The 18,012-nt window shown below is 37.6% G+C and overlaps 1 protein-coding gene across 1 annotated transcript in view; it reads right to left on the minus strand.

Annotated features, from left to right (window-relative positions):
• Positions 1 to 2,813: 2,813 nt before the first annotated feature.
• eIF3l (eukaryotic translation initiation factor 3 subunit l) overlaps positions 2,814 to 18,012 on the minus strand; it is a 116,620-nt gene continuing 101,421 nt past the window's right edge. The window contains exon 11 of the mRNA XM_067137643.2: positions 2,814 to 3,795. Coding sequence (XP_066993744.1) covers positions 3,661 to 3,795 — 135 coding nt within the window. The 3' untranslated portion in view covers positions 2,814 to 3,660. The remainder of the gene's footprint in view (positions 3,796 to 18,012) is intronic.

Genomic DNA, 18,012 nt, shown 5'->3' on the forward strand with positions numbered 1-18,012 from the left:
TGGACCGTGACGGCACTAACGAGTGTGACAGAGTGTGTACTGTAAATAATCGATGACTCTGTGTGTGTGTCATTGTAGATGGGACATGAGAAACTAAGAGAGAGAGCGCAAACCGTGTGAGTGAGTGTAAGTGTACTTGCGTAAGTTGTAATCTCGGCTATCGTGCGCGTGTGTGTGTGATTGTAGTGCTAAGTTAATAAATCTTAGAAATAGGATGCTACCAGGTTCTGTACTTATTTATTTATTTATCTACCCCGCCAACACGTTACAGTATGTTATTTTTCAGAACATATGATAACAAAACTCCTTCTTGGTCAAAACCAAACACACTGCTTTTTTTCTGGCCTGTTTTCTTTTTCTACAAAAAATAGGTGACATTTCCCTTGTGATTTCTTACAGTACTGACCAAAGTAAGTTGGTGATTCGTCAGCAAGAGCTCTGAGCAGGAGAAATGAATGTGTACCGTTATCTGTAGTAACATTTCTTCTACTTTGTGAAATTGGCTCCACCAGCCTCTCAATGATACTTTGAGCACTGTTATTCACTGAAAACTCTCCACTCCAGCAGGCTACTATTAACGTATATTTCCATGTTGCAAGTTCTTGTATCTACAAGCGCAAAGATCTTGATGCTGTACTTTGCAGGCTTTATGCCAATATTCTATTGAAATTGACACCATCCTAGAAATCCTTCAAGCATCTCATCTATTATGATGTATTCCCTAGGTGAATAATTAATCTAGCCGCGATCAATAAAATCTTGAGTTTTTTGTATTGGAGCAAATTTGTTATCTTTCCTCCTCTTATTCCTGGTATGGATGTCGTTAAACCAAATAAATCTGCTCTGAGAGAGAGAAAAAAAAGGCATCCAAGATTCCAAAGGTGATGTGACATTTTTGGCTCAGTCCATTGGTCCAGGCAGGTGGGTAACAATATCATGCCATCTGGTATACCCACGGCCAGCGTTCACTCTGTGATGCATATGCCATGCTGGAAGTTCCCCACCCCACCATCTATTTGTCTAATGTTGCACTGATACAGACATGTCTCATGGATATGATGGGATATGAAAGGGGTTTGGGAAGAAAGCGACTGTGCCTAAATTAAGGTACAGCACCAGCATTTGCCAGCTGTGAAAATAGGAAACTACGGAAACCATCTTCAGGGCTGATGACATTGGGATTTGAACCCGCCATCTCCTGAATGCGAGCTTTCGGCTACAGTCCGCAAAACTTTTAGTGATACTTCGTTTTAGGGGGTGAGGAGGGAGCTACCCCAGTTCCGGTAATACTGCCAACTGAATGGAAATGAAATCTGAATTGAATCAATAGTATGATCGATTGATATGAAATTTCTAAACAGTCATTTCCATGTAGGTGTTCTATGTTGTTCCTGATTTTCCTCACTCATGTTCAAGCTGAACCTATATTTTGACTTTGCTGTGTAAATAACAACAGTATTTAAAGTGTTGCAATTATACCGCCAGATGTCTCACGGCGATGCATAATGGTTTAATATTTTTTGTGTCAGAGGTTGCCAACACGAATCTCGAAGATAACCAAGGTCTACCGATTCAGCACTAGGGAGTATCACTAACAGTTTTGCATACTGAACATGACCCAAACTGCGTGGCCAACTTACTCTGTCTCATGCTGTAGCCATGAGTTACTTTGACATAATGCTTTCCAACAGATTTTATAATCAGTTGTCCTTGACAATCAACTCTTGAGCCAAGATAATGTCATGTGTATAACCAATATTACAGTGTGAAAGGCTGTTTTGTATGTCGTATACTGGATGTGATTTGAACTGTGTCTGTTCATTGAGAAAGTTGATGCTATGGAGCACAGTGAGTGAGTGAGAGGTTTCATTGTTCATTCACAATTTATCTGCATTTAGGAGTGCCACCCAGGTGGCAGTTTATTTTTCCCAAATTGTTCTTAATGCTAATGGCACATACTCATCTGCAGAAAAATTTAGAAAAATAAAGTAAAAGACATTATTCAGAATAAAGAATAACATGCCAATCAAAATTTAACTTCTAACAGCCAGTACACAGACTTATAACTTATCAGGTGTTTACAAACTTAAATGCAGTGAATGACCCGAACCAGTGGTAGTGGTGAAGTACAACTGGACAACCATCTTCACACTTCAAATTCTACTGCTACTTGCTTTACATCGCGCCGACACATATGTCTTATGGCGACGATGGGATTGGAAAGGCCTAGGAATGGGAAGGAAGCGGCCGTGGCCTGGTGTGAAAATGGGAAACCACGGAAAACCATCCTCAGGGCTCCCGACAGTGGGATTCGAACCCACTCTCTCCCGATTACTGGATACTGCACTTCAAATTCTGCATTGAACAAACTGTTTAAACAAAATAAACAGAAAACATTGGGGCACTCAAATACAGAACATGCATTACCGTAAATGTTAAGAAACAAAGCCTTAACCCACTAGAATAAATAAAATACCCTATCTACCAAACTTTGCCAGTCTCACACATACTCTCTCTTACAAACTTACACAATTCACATTACATGAATTGTTCAACTGCCTTTCAAACAGTAATGCCGATGACAAAAACAAGGCAATAAATATTTCTGTTCTGGGACTCAGTTACTGAAGATGACGAAATATAACTGATTGAAAATGCTCCAACATGGTAAATTGTTTGGTATAAAAACTGTGGTGAAGTAATTATGACTTACAGTTGGCTCTAAATTCATAATTTCATACCTGACTACTTTTATCGAAGAGATGAAGGGCACAAAGAATAACAGGTTGCAAAAGAAAAAGCTTAACAATGAATTCTTACTCAAAAAACTGTATTTCATAAAAGAGGTCATTAAAATCCATCTCTCAATTATCCACAAGGATATTAAAATACATCTCTCAATTATCCACAAGGACATTAAAATACATCTCTCAATTATACACAGTAAGAAGAGGCAGCACAGAGAAAGCTATTCATACATATAGTATTAATATGACTTAAAACATCAGAATGCAACACCCATGTTTAGATGAGAACAGAAATGCCTAGTGTATTAGACATACTGTACACACTACAGAAAAAACAATGGAGCACTTGAATATAGAACATAATATGCTTTTGCCAACTATTTGCTTGATACAGGACTTGAATACACAGAGATATAGCAAATCTAGTTTCAAATATAAACAATGTACTTTGTAACAGAGATATTTCATTCAATGAAATCCAAAAAAGATACATAAACCAACTGTACATTAAGAGCTTTGGGATAATCTATGACCAGGAAATGCTACAAGTGGATAATTGGGAGCCTAATTTGTTAGCTATAAAAACTTGACTAATAAAAGAAAAGGTGAAGTGTGATCCAAGGTATGACACTGTTTAAAAATGTTAAAATAATTTGTACACATTTACTATTAGGCCTTCCATGAATTCCCTATGTCACAACTATACAATGAGGAGTTGAAAACACTCACAGTACAAATTTCAGAGAAATTATATGAAGATATAACTATTAAAAATGTATGATGGTGTATTTTAAAAAAGTTTAAAATTTTGTACAAGTCCCCTGTCTTCATTACTGTAAATTCTCCTCCCATAATCTGGATCACCTGTTGAGGGACGGATTCCCATTTCGGATACTCTAACTAGACATGAGACCTAGATCTTGATCTGATGCAACTTGCGATTCAGTTCCTCAAACTTCAAAATCTTGCGGATAAAGAAGTCACCATACCGATGAGCAACTTTTGTATCGGCAATGTGGATCATATCATTATCAATATAGAAGTCCAACTGCAAAAAAGGAGAAACACATACATTAACCCACAACTACATTTTCTTGATATTAATTTAACTGTTGATAATAATGAACACCAGCTGCCACTGACATGTCTCACTGTGATGCAAACAACAGTAAATATAGAGTTTTGAAACGCCAAACACAATAATCCAGAATAAAGTATGTAGCAGTTAAAATTCAAGTATGTGGAACAGACACCAATAAACCAACACTAAAAAAAATATAGATCAGTTTCAATTTTACAGTAATCAGTTGAACAACACTTGATGGCCTTAAGAGACAAAAGAAGGCCAGAATTTCACCTTAATTCAATATAATTTTTAATTTAATTTTTGTGACACCGTGTCTTTGTGATATAGAATTACAGCATGCTATTTTCCTCCTGAGGTCTGGAAAAATTTTGAGACAATAGTTTGAGATCATTATGAAGTTGTTTGGTTATGGGATTGCTTGTACTTTGGGCTGAGCAGTGGTCACTTGGTAGGCTGAGGCTCTTCAAGGGCTGTAGTAACATGGGGGTTTTTATGTAATATGCAGGATGCCGAGGAGAAAAGGCCCTGTAGTTCGATGGAGAGGAATTTTTGTGACAGGGTGTATATGTTGATGTGTATATTTCTGAGACAGACTGTATAAGAGGAGCGATATCCTGTGGCGATCCAGAACGACTGAAAAATGGAAGGATTGTCAAATGAAAGTGAGTACGTTGTAACACATATTTTAAGTACAATTTGATGTTCTCCCATGATTATTATTTTATGTAAGACCATAGGTAGCGTCAGCTAAGTCAAGATGACGATTCTATCTGATACCAACGAAGTGCATTTGTGATAGCCGACCTCACGAACAAAATACACACAGTTGAGGTAATTATTACTTATTGTAAATTGAATATCGCAAATTGGAAACATCCTGCATATGTTGATGAGATCTTACTTCACTGGTTAGTTTGCAATGATACATGTTTGGAGCGTTGACATTGTAAGTCATTTAGAGCCTCACACTCAAGTTATGCCATGAATATCATGATGGTTATGATTCTTGTTTTCAGTAATATTACATAATATGGAACGAGATTTGAAATTACTTTTATTTAGCGAACATCACCGCATGTGTCTAAATTGTAATGAGTAATAGATTAAACTATTCAAACCTGTTATTTAACTTCGATTTCACGCTTTATCGTAGGAAATGGACGTAGTTAATATTTCTAGAGTAGAGTTCATTTCTGTAGCGAATTTTTCATCATGTGTTAGAATTTCAACGAGAATCAGATTCAAATATCCGGGCATTGTGTTAAAGTCTCAATTTCGTCCGGCAGTATGAGTGATGTATAGATACCTTAACGTTGGCTCAATGATAGGTTTAGGATGCCATGTGTATATAATTAGCATTAGAAGTGTGTGGACAGTTCAGCGTTGGCTCAACGATAGGATTAGGGTGCCGTCTGTACATAGCCAAGTCATACGTTAGGCATTTTTGTGAATCGACTTGAACGATGTTAGTGTCTGCAATAGTGGATACAGGTACAGAAAATATTAGCAGGTACTATTTAGGCCCTGTTTTGGCATAATCTTTACCAGCTGGAAGGTGCTCCCATAATAGCGTTGTATCAGTAGTGGCATAAATGTAAGGGTTGTCCCACATGGAAACCTAGCTAATGGAGACTGGTCCCTACTGCTTATCAGCATGCGTTCAAGTTCGATGAACTTTCGTTGCTACTTGTTTCTTTCCCTTTACTTCAAGATTTACTGTTTGGGTGTACGGTATGTTCTGATCAGGGCCCGGATTTCAATGACATGTCATCTTTTAATTGGTGCGTCATAGAAGTTGCTAAGTTATATACAAATCCTGTTCATGGCCCCCAGATTACAGAAATGAGTATATATTAAGTCATTTTTTGTCATTCTTAGAAGTATTTGATTTTTAGGTTGTTTTTTTTTTCACTTTTTGCATCATTATTTTGTCATTTTTAATTATTTTATTTTTCTTATTGGTTATTTTTAAATAAGCATCCACATTTTACGCCATCAACCAACCATTGTAAGTTAAGAACTTCATTTTCCCGTATTAAACTGAGATTCACAATTAGAATTCAAGAAGGTTCAAGCTATTCAATACAAAATGTGTTGTACAGGGTGTTCAAAACATATTATTTATTATTACTAGTACCGGTTTCGACGCTTAATGGCATCATCTTCAGCTAGAAATCACAAAGTGGACATAGTACATGCCATAAAAGTTGTATAGATAATACATACATTGCAAAATACAAATGATAGGCTGTTTTCTCATTAAAAGCTAGAAGAATGATGTGTAAAATATGGTTTATTTATATTGTGTCAGAAGCATACATAAGTTTAAAATTAAAGATAAGGAAAAACATAAAACATAATATAAATACTCCAATGGCAAAGAGCCACATAAAACTATGCGAGCCCAAAACCTTGCAACATCAAGTGCATTTGGCTTTGCTTTAACCAGGTCTTCTGTTGTGCAGCTGAGTGGGCATGAACTGCATTGCAGCAAATGGGCTGTGGTCTGCTCTTCTCCACATACACACATAAAGGTGTTATAGTTAATGAGGCAAGTGAGTATTATATAATAAAATTGGTATGATGAATGAGAATAAAAGAAGCTTCAAAGTTAAGATACTTAGAACACGTCAATGCCATTAAGTATAATAGGTTTTCTGCAATAGGTCAACACATACATGACTCAAAGCATAATTTCACTACCATAGAACAAGACGTAGAAATTCTCAAAAACATAAACAAAGGCTCTTTACTCGATGTTACGGAAAACTGTTTAATTCACCTAGATCAATTTTTCAATCCTAATCTAAACCTTAATGAAATTTCAGAAAAACCTAATATCCTTTTCGATTTTCTAATCGAAGTCTTCAGAGGTATACGGAGAGGAAATCGATCTTTTACGCTCTCCAAAACACTCTTCTATGTCCCACACCACCGCCACTCCACCCCCCTGACCCGCCTCGAACTCCGCCTTCCCATCCCTTCCATTCCATTCCTCTCTCCTTCTCCCCCTCCCCCCTCCTCTTCCCGCTCCTCACTTTTTGCATCATTATTTTGTCATTTTTTATTATTTTATTTTTCTTATTGGTTATTTTTAAATAAGCATCCACATTTTACGCCATCAACCAACCATTGTAAGTTAAGAACTTCAACTTACTCACACCCATTTCACTCGTCCACAACTCTTCTCACAACATACAACCAGCGTGCTAAACAAGGTGAGTCTCATATCCTATCATATTCAGCCGCGGTCCCTTTTTTAGCTATCCATTTCATTAACTTAGCTTTTCTTCCTTTTAAGCTTCACCACCCACGTTGAGCTGAGACAACCTTATAAATCAACCTTATTCAACCTCTCAACGTCAGGTGTCCCGGCCTTAGACAAATATTTGATGGTCTTGCCAACCACATACAACACTGGACCTGGACTTATATATGTCTCCATTGAACAACAACAGAAGAGTGGACAATTTTACTGCATCGTTTTATTATCATATGAAGACTTTTATTCTCATTCATCATACCAATTTTATTGTATAATACTCACTTGCCTCGTTAGACTATAACGCCTTTATGTGTTATACTGTATCACCATATTTTACACATCATTCTTCTAGCTTTTAATGAGAAAACAGCCTATCATTTGTATTTTGCAATGTATGTATTATCTATACAACTTTTATGACATGTACTATGCCCACTTTGTGATTTCTAGCTGATGATGACGCCCTTAAGCGTCGAAACCGATACTAGTAATAATAAATAATATGTTGTGAACACCTTGTACAACACATTTTGTATTGAATAGGTTGAACCTTCTTGAATTCTAATTGTGAATCAACCAACCAGTTCCTACATCTTGACGTACTTGAAGGTTTACGTGAAGGTTCATCTTCGAAAGTTTGTGCACTCAGTTGTGAGCTGAGTACGTAGCTTTGTACATCCCTCACCTTTGTGTCTTAACAGGAGGTGAGAGCTAAGCTGTTCTTGGGTGAGCTTCAAACGAGGGCTAAGCCTTTATCAGTTCACCAGGGAAGTGTGTTCACAGCAGTGAGGTATATCCTGCCAGTGAACTCTATTTCCTTGTTCCTTCAGGTCAGTTTTAGTTGTACAGTTTGAAGATGTCAGTTGTGTGTAACCATTTCGAGTGCGAGTTAAATTGCCAAAGGTAAAACCATCCAAGGCAGGTCATTTGAGACAAATTGTCTCTGAATTCGGGGAAGATACCTTTTCTACAGATGGTGAAATATTATTCTGTAAATTGTGTGAAGTGAAAGTGGCAGCAGCAGAAAGATTCACTGTTCAAAAGCACGTCAGTCGTGACAAACATGTGCGCGGTATTCAGAATATCAGCAGAAAGAAAAGTACTCAACAGTTACTCATGCAAAATGCTTAATCAAGCAGAGGTACAAACTCAGCCTTTTTTTAATAAACTGTGTGACGTTTTTGTCACAGCAAATATTCCTCTTCATAAACTAACTTTTCCTAAATTAAGGCAGTTCCTAGCACGGTATCCAGGTCATTCCATTCCGGACGAATCTACGCTAAGGAAAACTCACATACCGCTCTGCTATGAAAAAAAACACTTCAAAGAATACGGGTAAGAACAAGCGGAAAGAAGATTTTTGTCTCAGTAGATGAAACTACTGGTGTTGAAGGTCGTTACGTAGCTAATGTAATTGTAGGAACCAAGGAAATAGATAATCCCGGAGAAATATTTTTGCTTAACTTGTGAAGTCCTGGAATCTGTCAATCACTCTACAATATGTCGAATGTTTGATAGGGCCGTGGTTCTGCTGTGGCCTGACGGTGTGAGGTACGATGACGTTTTACTTTTCATGACCAATGCTGCGCCTTACATAGTTAAAGCTGGTAAAGCTATCAAAGCTTTTTATTCAAGAATGGTGCATGTAACTTGTCTAGTTCATGCTTTCCACAGAGTGGCAGAAGACGTGGGGAGAATTTTCCTGACATTGATAGACTTGTGTCGCAGGTAAAAAAAAGGCATTTATCAAGGCCCCATCGCGCAGGAAACTCTTTAAGTCACTAGCTCCCGATATCCCACTACCTCCGCAGCCTGTAGTCACATGTTGGGGTACGTGGATCAATGCATGCGAATACAGTACTACAATGACAACTTTTTAGCAGTGAAGCGAGTGATAAACTCTCTAGAAGCCCAAGACACCAGGGCTATCAAAATCGCCCAAGAGATGTCTTCAGCTGACGATGTGCAGGGTAAGTTGGCATACATTAAGGCAAATTTTTGCTCCCTGCCGTCAGCTATTACACGACTTCAGGAGAGAGGTGTGACAATCTAACAAGCGATAGGTTTGGTGAGAGCAACTCAGGAAGCTTTGGAAAATGTGCGTGATGAAGTTGGCGAGTTAGTATTTCGGAAACTAAAATCTGTTCTTGATAAAAACACAGGATACAAGGTTTTGTGCTCAGTCGTCCGGGTACTCACCAGGGAAGATTTCAGTGTAGTGGATATTGAAGAAGAGCCGTCACCAAGTGATTTAGCGCACTTCCAGTACGCACCCCTCGGATCTGTGGACGTCGAAAGGAGCTTTTCGATGTACAAGAACGTTTTGGCCGACAATCGACGTTCTTTTACCTTCGAGAATCTACGGATGGTCACAGTTATCTACTGCAACACAGTCCGAGGTAAATATTAAAACCTACATAATATGTCATTATATATAGCTTTACGGTTAAATCTGCAACCGACGGCGATTACGGTTATCTTTATAGGAACGTTGTTTTCCTTTTCAGATCATTTCTCTTTACGGAGTACCTGGTGTCAGAAGATCTTCGTACCGGTACATTTTGTTTCTAAGGAAAACCGAGATTCCAAAACAAAGAACTGACATCTTGCTATGTAAAAATTAGAGAAAATATCAATTATCGATACTGTTCATACTGTATCTAGAAATGTATATAATTTAGTTTCAAACAATAAATACCTGGGATTTTTAGGTCATTTTTTGTTTGTTTTAAGGACATTAAACCCATCAAAATCCCAGGCAATAATTATTGGTTACCCTAAATTACTTTGCAAACTCAATCAAACAGAGTTACCACAGTTGTCCATAAGTGGTACTCCCATACAGTATAGCCAAAATGTAAGAAATCTCGGTATAATATTTGACGAACATCTGTCCTGGTCTGCCCAAACTATATCTGTGTGTAGAAAAATGTACGCTACACTGTCTCAGTAAATTAAAATTCACTTTCCCTTTTAAACTAAAGAAAATTCTTGTTGAATCACTCGCATTACCTCATGTTGATTATTGCAATATAGTTTATAACAACCTAGGAGTAGACTGGGGAAGGAAATTACAGTGTGCTCAGAATGCTTGTGTAAGATTTATCTGTGGACTTCGTTACGCTGACCATGTCACACCATCTTACACGCGGCTCGGGTGGCTTCGCCTGCAAGAACAACGCACACTTCATACTTTTTGCTTTTTGCATAATATTCTTAAAACTTCTCAACCAGCCTATCACCGTGATCGCATGAAGCTCCCCTCCACAGACCATAACAAAAATACCTGATCCTGCAGCACCATGTGTTTATCCCTTCCTGTACACAGAACAGCAATCTACACAAAATCAATCACCGTTACCGAAGCCCGACAATGGAATGTCTTACCAGTGGACGCCAGAAGCATGTCCAGCAGCTCAGCTTTTAAACATGCCTGTGTCGAAATACTAGGTAAACATGCATGAATCATCAAGTTATGACCTGAAAACACCTCCTCCTACTGCCTTTCCATCATTATTTCCCCTCTTCATTTCACAGATCTTCCTTCATCACTTTCTTCTTCTTACTAATCCTTCTATTCCCCTCTCAATTGAAGGCGATATTTCTGTGTACTGTAGAAACGTATGTCATTTTTTTAACTTTCTCTTACGTGGTAGTTATAGTACTCATTATTCATATATTTTTCATTTACTCTACGTACGATTTGTATTATATAGATGATATGATTTTTGTAAGTGTGATTAATTTTGTTAATACTATTACTGTTGTTATTGTTAATAATATCATATTATTGTCGTCAGTAGTTATTGTTAAGTGTTCTAGGTTAAGACTGGTTAAGTGTAAGAAAGGGAGTACATACCCTAACTTTGCCAGGATAAATAAAACATATTATTATTATTATTATTATTATTATTATTATTATTATTATTATTATTATTATTATTTGATAATTTTAAGGTAATTTTAAAGGTCATTTTTTAGCATTTTTAGGTCAACAAAATCCAGGCCTTGGTTATGATAGTGCAGTGTGTTGACACTTAGTTAATTACGTAGGATTTACACTATGAATGAGTTTTTGATTTCTTCAGCTGTTATTATATTTTACATTATTCACATTATTTAGGTGAGACGCTGATGTACTGATCACTTGTAGTTTAGTTTAAGGGGACAGGTGTAGGTAGACAGATTTGTAATTGAATTGGAAAGATTTCATGTTCTTTGTTTTAAAATATGGACTTGTATTTTAACGAATTTAACAAAGTAACTTTCATAACCTGAAAGTTGGTTTAGTAAGAAAAATTTTCGAAGTGATTTATCACTTTTATTTAATTTCAGTATTTGGTGTTTCTTCTAAAGGCATTATGAATTAATGTTTCCCTGCATTTCGCAGTTTTGTTCCTTCAGAACAATGTAACGTATGATCAAGTGCTGTTGGTTCATTCTGAACATCTGTCTGGGGTGATGCATGTTTCAGCATCGGGATTCATCTATAACTTAAGGGTGTCATGAGATGACAATACATGGTGGAATTTTATTTTAGATTATGATAATTGCTGTTAACTTGTAATAAATACCATGCTTTCAAGTAATATTTTGCAGCTATCCAAAGCAAGTGATAGTCAATTTGGTTCGATTAAGGATCCATTCGGAGGATGTTCCAATATCTGAGAGGACAGTCGACTGGCGAGTCGACTGGTGGATTACTTTAGTTAAATGTAAATCTGGAATTCTACTTGTTGATGATCAGATCTTTCACAGATCGTGTGGGTTAACTCTCAGTTATCGTTTGGGTCAATGTAGCCCGATTTTCAGGTTTTCTATTCTTTTTCTGGTTTTGCTGTCCACAAATCTTACATTGCGTTTTCACTCTTTGGAAGACAATAATATAAACAATATTTCAAGATTCTTTCACCATTCACGTTATGCATTGTGACTGCGTTATAACATGTTGCGACAAATTTAATTGAATCTTCTTGGGTATTCCGTAAATATAATTATCATGATTTCATTGAGTAAATTTTTAGTAAGCACATGTTTGCTCCTCATTTGAAGTAGTTTTGCTCTCCTCTGAACCCTGTTGATCGGTCAATGAAGTTACTGAAAAGAACCAGAAGCGACCCCAAGATCTTAAAGTCGACATTGTTCTACCAAAGTAGCCGAGACAGACGACCGACGACGTAACGGTAAGTTCAAGGGTTCAATAATGGAAAAGAAACAAAATTCCAGAGAGAATATTAAGCATAAAATATATGAATATATATCAATCACTACTGATTTGCACTTAGGGCAGTTGCCCAGGTGGCATATTCCCTATCTGTTGTTTCCCTAGCGTTTTCTTAAATGATTGAAGAGAAACTGGAAATTTATTGAACATCTCCCTTGGTAAGTTATTCTAATCCGTAACTCCCCTTCCTATAAACAAATATTTGCCCCAATTTGTCCTTCTTGAATTCCAGCTTTATCTTCATATTCTGTTCTTCCCTGCACTTAACCCGATGAGTGCTACGCCCGCCTATAGACGGGCTGACGTGGCCGGTCCACCAGTGCTACGCCCGTCTATAGACGGTGCATGAGAATTTAAATTTTTTTGAGTTTCCCAGTTCACTTTCAAGTGCGAATTTGATCTCTGATATGTTCTGCCATCTGTTGGGCATTATGTAGAACTAACTGATCAAAGATTATAGCATCGGCAAGTAACTTACAGAGCTTTTTGTAGACGTCTGTGGAATTCATCTGTGATGTAAACAAACATGGCGGAACAACAATTTAGATGCTCTTTCAGCGATGTTATTTCAGAATCTTTCAGATATTAACCACAGTGGAAAGTGATGATGGAGATGATCATTTTAAGGAATTGTTAAGCGATTTTGAAAGTGAGAGTGACAGAGAGGATGCCGAAAATATTGTATGTGAGAGAGAAACAGAACCTCCTTCTAAACGAAACAAGAAAAACACGGTGAGTACAAAAGCGGTTACTTTTCTTCACCAGACTTTCAAGTAATTGTGACAGGCTCTGAGGGCCAGGTAGTGTTTGATGGCAACCCGAAAATCATTGATTTTTTAGAAACTTTTGTGCTAGTGGAGTTGGTGCAGATAGTTGAAAAAATCGGCATCACAAACAACCAGTAGAAAACATTTAACTATCACCACATTCCAGGTTTGGAAAATATTTTAAAATATCAACTTATATACGTCTAAGAAGTTACATGTAATAGTTGTCTACAGATATTAGGAAATAATATTACTTTGGGCTCTTTACTTTGTATAAAGATAATGCACGCATAGGCACACAAGTGTAATTTTGTTTTCTCTTAAAATAATATTGAACATAAGTGTAGGGTTTTCCATTTGCATTTAGATTTATAAACAACCAACATTTATAAACATTTTAAGCTAATCACCCCCACTGATGAGTTAAAAATTGAGGCTTCTACATTTTTTTTTACATACGAATGAAAAAACTCAGCACTGAGGTACCAAACACTCAACTGGTTACTCAGCACTTAAAAGGTTAAAGACACACTCAAACTTATTCCTCTACAGATGTCATTCCACACCATCTCTCCAATGACAGCTCGGAACATACCAATTATGATATAGATGCGATTTCCATAAGGAACTTGAAATATTTGTCCCGAATGAGCAAATTTATATTACCAATATTAATGGTCCCAACTTAGCACATTTATAATATCCAATAACGGACCATTTATATTGGTATTATAACGGTAAAAGATGCGGATACCTGTCCACTTCCTGGATTTGTCTTCATTAATAAATTATTTCACGAGGCTAATGGCTTGCTTCCTGAAGCAATAATTTACTCTAAAGTTCCCGACCTGCCTGCTGACATGAGGGCTCTTAATTTGTGTTGGTAATCATGTTCCTTTCAGGGCCAGGAAAAATGTGATCGTACTGAGCAGTAATAATGAAATTTTGTGACACAATAAATGGGGTATTTTTAAATAGATTTAATACAGCGTGGATCGGGACTTCGAATTTACGATGTGCTAAGCGATTTCTTGCCTTAATGAGGAATGCACACTACGAGGTTACACTGTATTTTCTCACGCATGGTTAAATTTCGGAAAACTATTCCCGAGTAATTTATAGCGAAGAGGTTAACATTACTCTACTGGTGCTTGAAATATGTTCTCATGATACATATGAGGTTAAGTTATATTAGACTAGCTGATGTACCCGTGCTTCGCTACGGGATTCTCAGAAAGACTGACTTTGTGGTTTTCCTAACCTGAAATCAACATAGGTCATTACAAAAACGTATGAATGCAGCGATTAAAAGCAATATCATATAAAATACTCGATCAAATTGAAAGCCGCACGTTTTATCACTTTTAACGAACAGTGCTGCGGTTAGATTGTGGTGCCAATCTAATAGTCCAAACTTCCAGAGCTGGGATGACCAGGCCGCAGATTGCCATGAACACTCATCTGCCATTATTCCGCTAAATATGCACACTGTTCATTCTAATCAGTGCCTCAGAGTAGGGATTGAATAGCCCGAATGCTATGATGATCCAGTGTATTACGTACCAGTAGTATCAGAAAATTTATAAACCAGGGGAATGGCATGCTAAAGAAGAAAGTTACCTAACTCCCCAGCTACTGCCCATCAATATTCAGGCAGGCTGTTACACTCTGTACGAGTGGGTGAGTTGACCGTGTGGTTAGCGGTGCGCAGCTGTGAGCTTGCATCCGAGAGATAGTGGATTCGAACCCCATTGTCGGCAGCGCTGAAGATGGTATTCCGTGGTTTCCCACTTTCGCACCAGTCAAATGCTGGGTCTGTACCTTAATTAAGGCCTAAGGCACTCCTAGCCCTTTCATATCCCATCGTCACCATAAAACCTATCTATGTCGGTGTGACGTAAATCAAATAAAAAATACTGTGTACGCAGCAGTAATCCTGTCTACCGGAGATGAGGGGCAACAGAAGATACAAAGCACATCATGACAAACAATGGTCAATGTAATGTTATTGTTGATCAATGTAATGAGCTTTCTATATTGTAGGCCTTCACATTTAGTTTTCTTTCGACTCTGTGATTTGTAAAATATTTTATGCCGTAAACTGTAGTTTCTTATTCTCCGACTCTAGTTTCTTATTTTCAATTAATACTGTTTACCCATTTTCCCGTAACTCGGCGCTGATATGGGCTTAGTAACAAAAATCCAAATTCATGAATATCTTTGTGATCATAGCCAGTACGGTAACAATGTATAAGACATGAATAATAGGAAATTTAATACTATATAACCTTAGTTATGTAGCATTCATCGATTACACCTCTAATAAGAAATATTTGAGAATTACATTTTAGGCCTTCCCCTAAACTACCATTTCACTCAGCGTGAATAAAATAATTTACAGCCTAGACTATAGCGACTTATTTTCTGACTTTGCATACCGATTTTCATCAAGATAGGACTACTAATAACAACAATATTTGAGAATTCAATTTTAGGCCTTCCCCTGAACTACCATTTCGCTCAGCATGAGTAAAATGATTTATAGCCTAGATTGTAGAGTCTCATCCCCCGACTTCACATACCGATTTTCATTAGACCACTAATAACATAAATAGTTGAGAATTCAATTTTAGGCCTTCCCCATAACTACCATTTCACTCAGCGTGAGTAAAATAATTTATAGCCTAGATTGTAGAGGCTCATCCCCCGACTTCACATACCGATTTTCATTAAATTCTCTTCAACCGTTTTCTCGTGATGCGTGTACATACATACATACATACATACATACATACATACATACATACAGACAGACAGACAGACAGAGATTACGGAAAAGTAAAAAGTGCATTATCTTGTTACTATGGACGTGACCGATACAGAAATACCATTATTTTCAGATTCTGAGCAATGTACAGACAAAACTCTTATTTTATATATATAGATGACTGTTTGAATAAAAAAACTGAAAAGTTTCCCACAGAAGCAACTGGAGAGATACTAATTCCATTCTTCACGTTGTCTTGGAATTAGAAAAATAATTTAGGATTAAGCCGTAGTATGGAAATCTGCGAAAACACAAGTTTCAAACAAACGGATTGCCGTTGCATACTGCGCCCTGGTGGGGGTGTGATAGGCGTCATTCAATTGTAATTAATTATTGAGGAATATATAGTTCAGTTTCAGAAGCAAGAATATCTTACTTGACATATAGTAAGTACAGAACAGGCCGAGATGGTATTGTGCAACCTGCCACAGGCTGTTGTCTCCACTAAGATTAAGAAATACAATAGACAGCAGAATTAGAATTCTCAGAAATGGTGACGAAGGGGGAAAGAGAGAGGCAAGAATTGTTGCAAGTTAGGGGACACATTCATCGCCCCGAGCGAAAGTGGTAGTGGCAACAGTGTATAAAGTCGTGTGCAAAATTCGGAGAAAAGATGTCAAAGGAGTTCCAAGTTACTAGCAGAAGCTGAGCGCAAGGTTGGCACTTGAAGAAAAAAATATGAAACTTCTCTGTCCCGTGCTAGCATGGACCAATCGTAAAATTCATAGACCAGTAGTAGGTACGCCAACTTCGTATTGAAAGAAGCACCGTCAACCTTAAATCCACAGATTAAATTTATAGAAGGGAGCGAGTTATAAATTCGGAATAAGGTGGAATTTAGAAGCCTAACCAAGTAATAAAAGTTATTAAAAGTCACTAACTGAGGGAGATTGATTGGCGTAATTCTGAGAATTCATGGATGCTATCCGTTGATTGGCTGCAGGCAAAGGACGCTGCAAAAGAGCGCAAAATCCCAGGCCGGGATACAAGAGCTATATTCGCAATTATATCAATTACCAGCGAACGATATTAGTTGAGAATTTGCATGGAGCCTTTGAGAACATAATTACATCACTGGATCCCATATTTCATTCACTGGCAAAGGCGCAAATAGTCACATGAGGATATCGGGGCTGCGCGTCCTAAGATGACCTCCTGTGAACTCGGAGGAGAGGGGAGTCAAATATAAATATAGGGTCGTGGAGACGGACTTACTTACTTCTGATAAAGTGTTGGAGCTGTTACCACGCCAGGAGTGCATGACTTACTTCTGATAATGTGTTCGAGCTGTTACCACGCCAGGGGTGCGTAACTTACTTGTGAAGATTCCATGCCGTTACTACGCCAGGGAGCACGTGTGTATTTACTCGTGCAGTAGTGTTCGAAGTGTTAGAATGTTACGTAGCAGAGTGATTCGTGATGTTAAGTAGTTCATATTACAGTCTTGAACAGTCTACTAGTAGGAAGAGTTCCAATATTTACAGAACTCATTAAATTAAAACCTACGGATAGGAGTGTGAGATTCTACAAAATAAATTAGGGAGTACATGGTGTGAGAACGATCATGGGTGTTCGACATATTTCACCCAGTAAACAGTCAATCATCAACTGATACCTGGTCAGCTGCGCGAACATGCGACGGGAAATTGAGTGCGCGCCCGGGCCGTTGTAAAAGGGGATCCCGAGGTATCCCATGTTCCTAGTGTCCGGGAAAGGAATGAAGAACGTATATTTACATTAAGTGGGCTAGATAAAGAGCCATAAGTGAAAAGTTTCAGTTCAATATTAGTGCGTGTAAATTTATTAAAATGTTAACATTTTAAAACTTGAAAATTATGTGTAAATCTGAAAAGTGCATTGGATTACATCTTCAAGCTGCCATGAAAACCAGTAGAATGCAGGGCTAGGCTGGAACGGGGGCTATGCTCCTCGTCCAGTTTAGCAAACTACGGGCTGAGATGAGTACCCACTGACATACATTTGTAGATTGCTATCGTTAGCGGGAGGAAATCATATTCCTTCATTATGGTAACTTGATTGTGAAACGAGCCGTTTCCGGCTCGTATAAATTCAAAGATAGATAAAGGGACAAATT

Source organism: Anabrus simplex, chromosome 1, assembly GCF_040414725.1.
Source record: "Anabrus simplex isolate iqAnaSimp1 chromosome 1, ASM4041472v1, whole genome shotgun sequence".
Taxonomy (NCBI): Eukaryota; Metazoa; Arthropoda; class Insecta; order Orthoptera; family Tettigoniidae; genus Anabrus; species Anabrus simplex.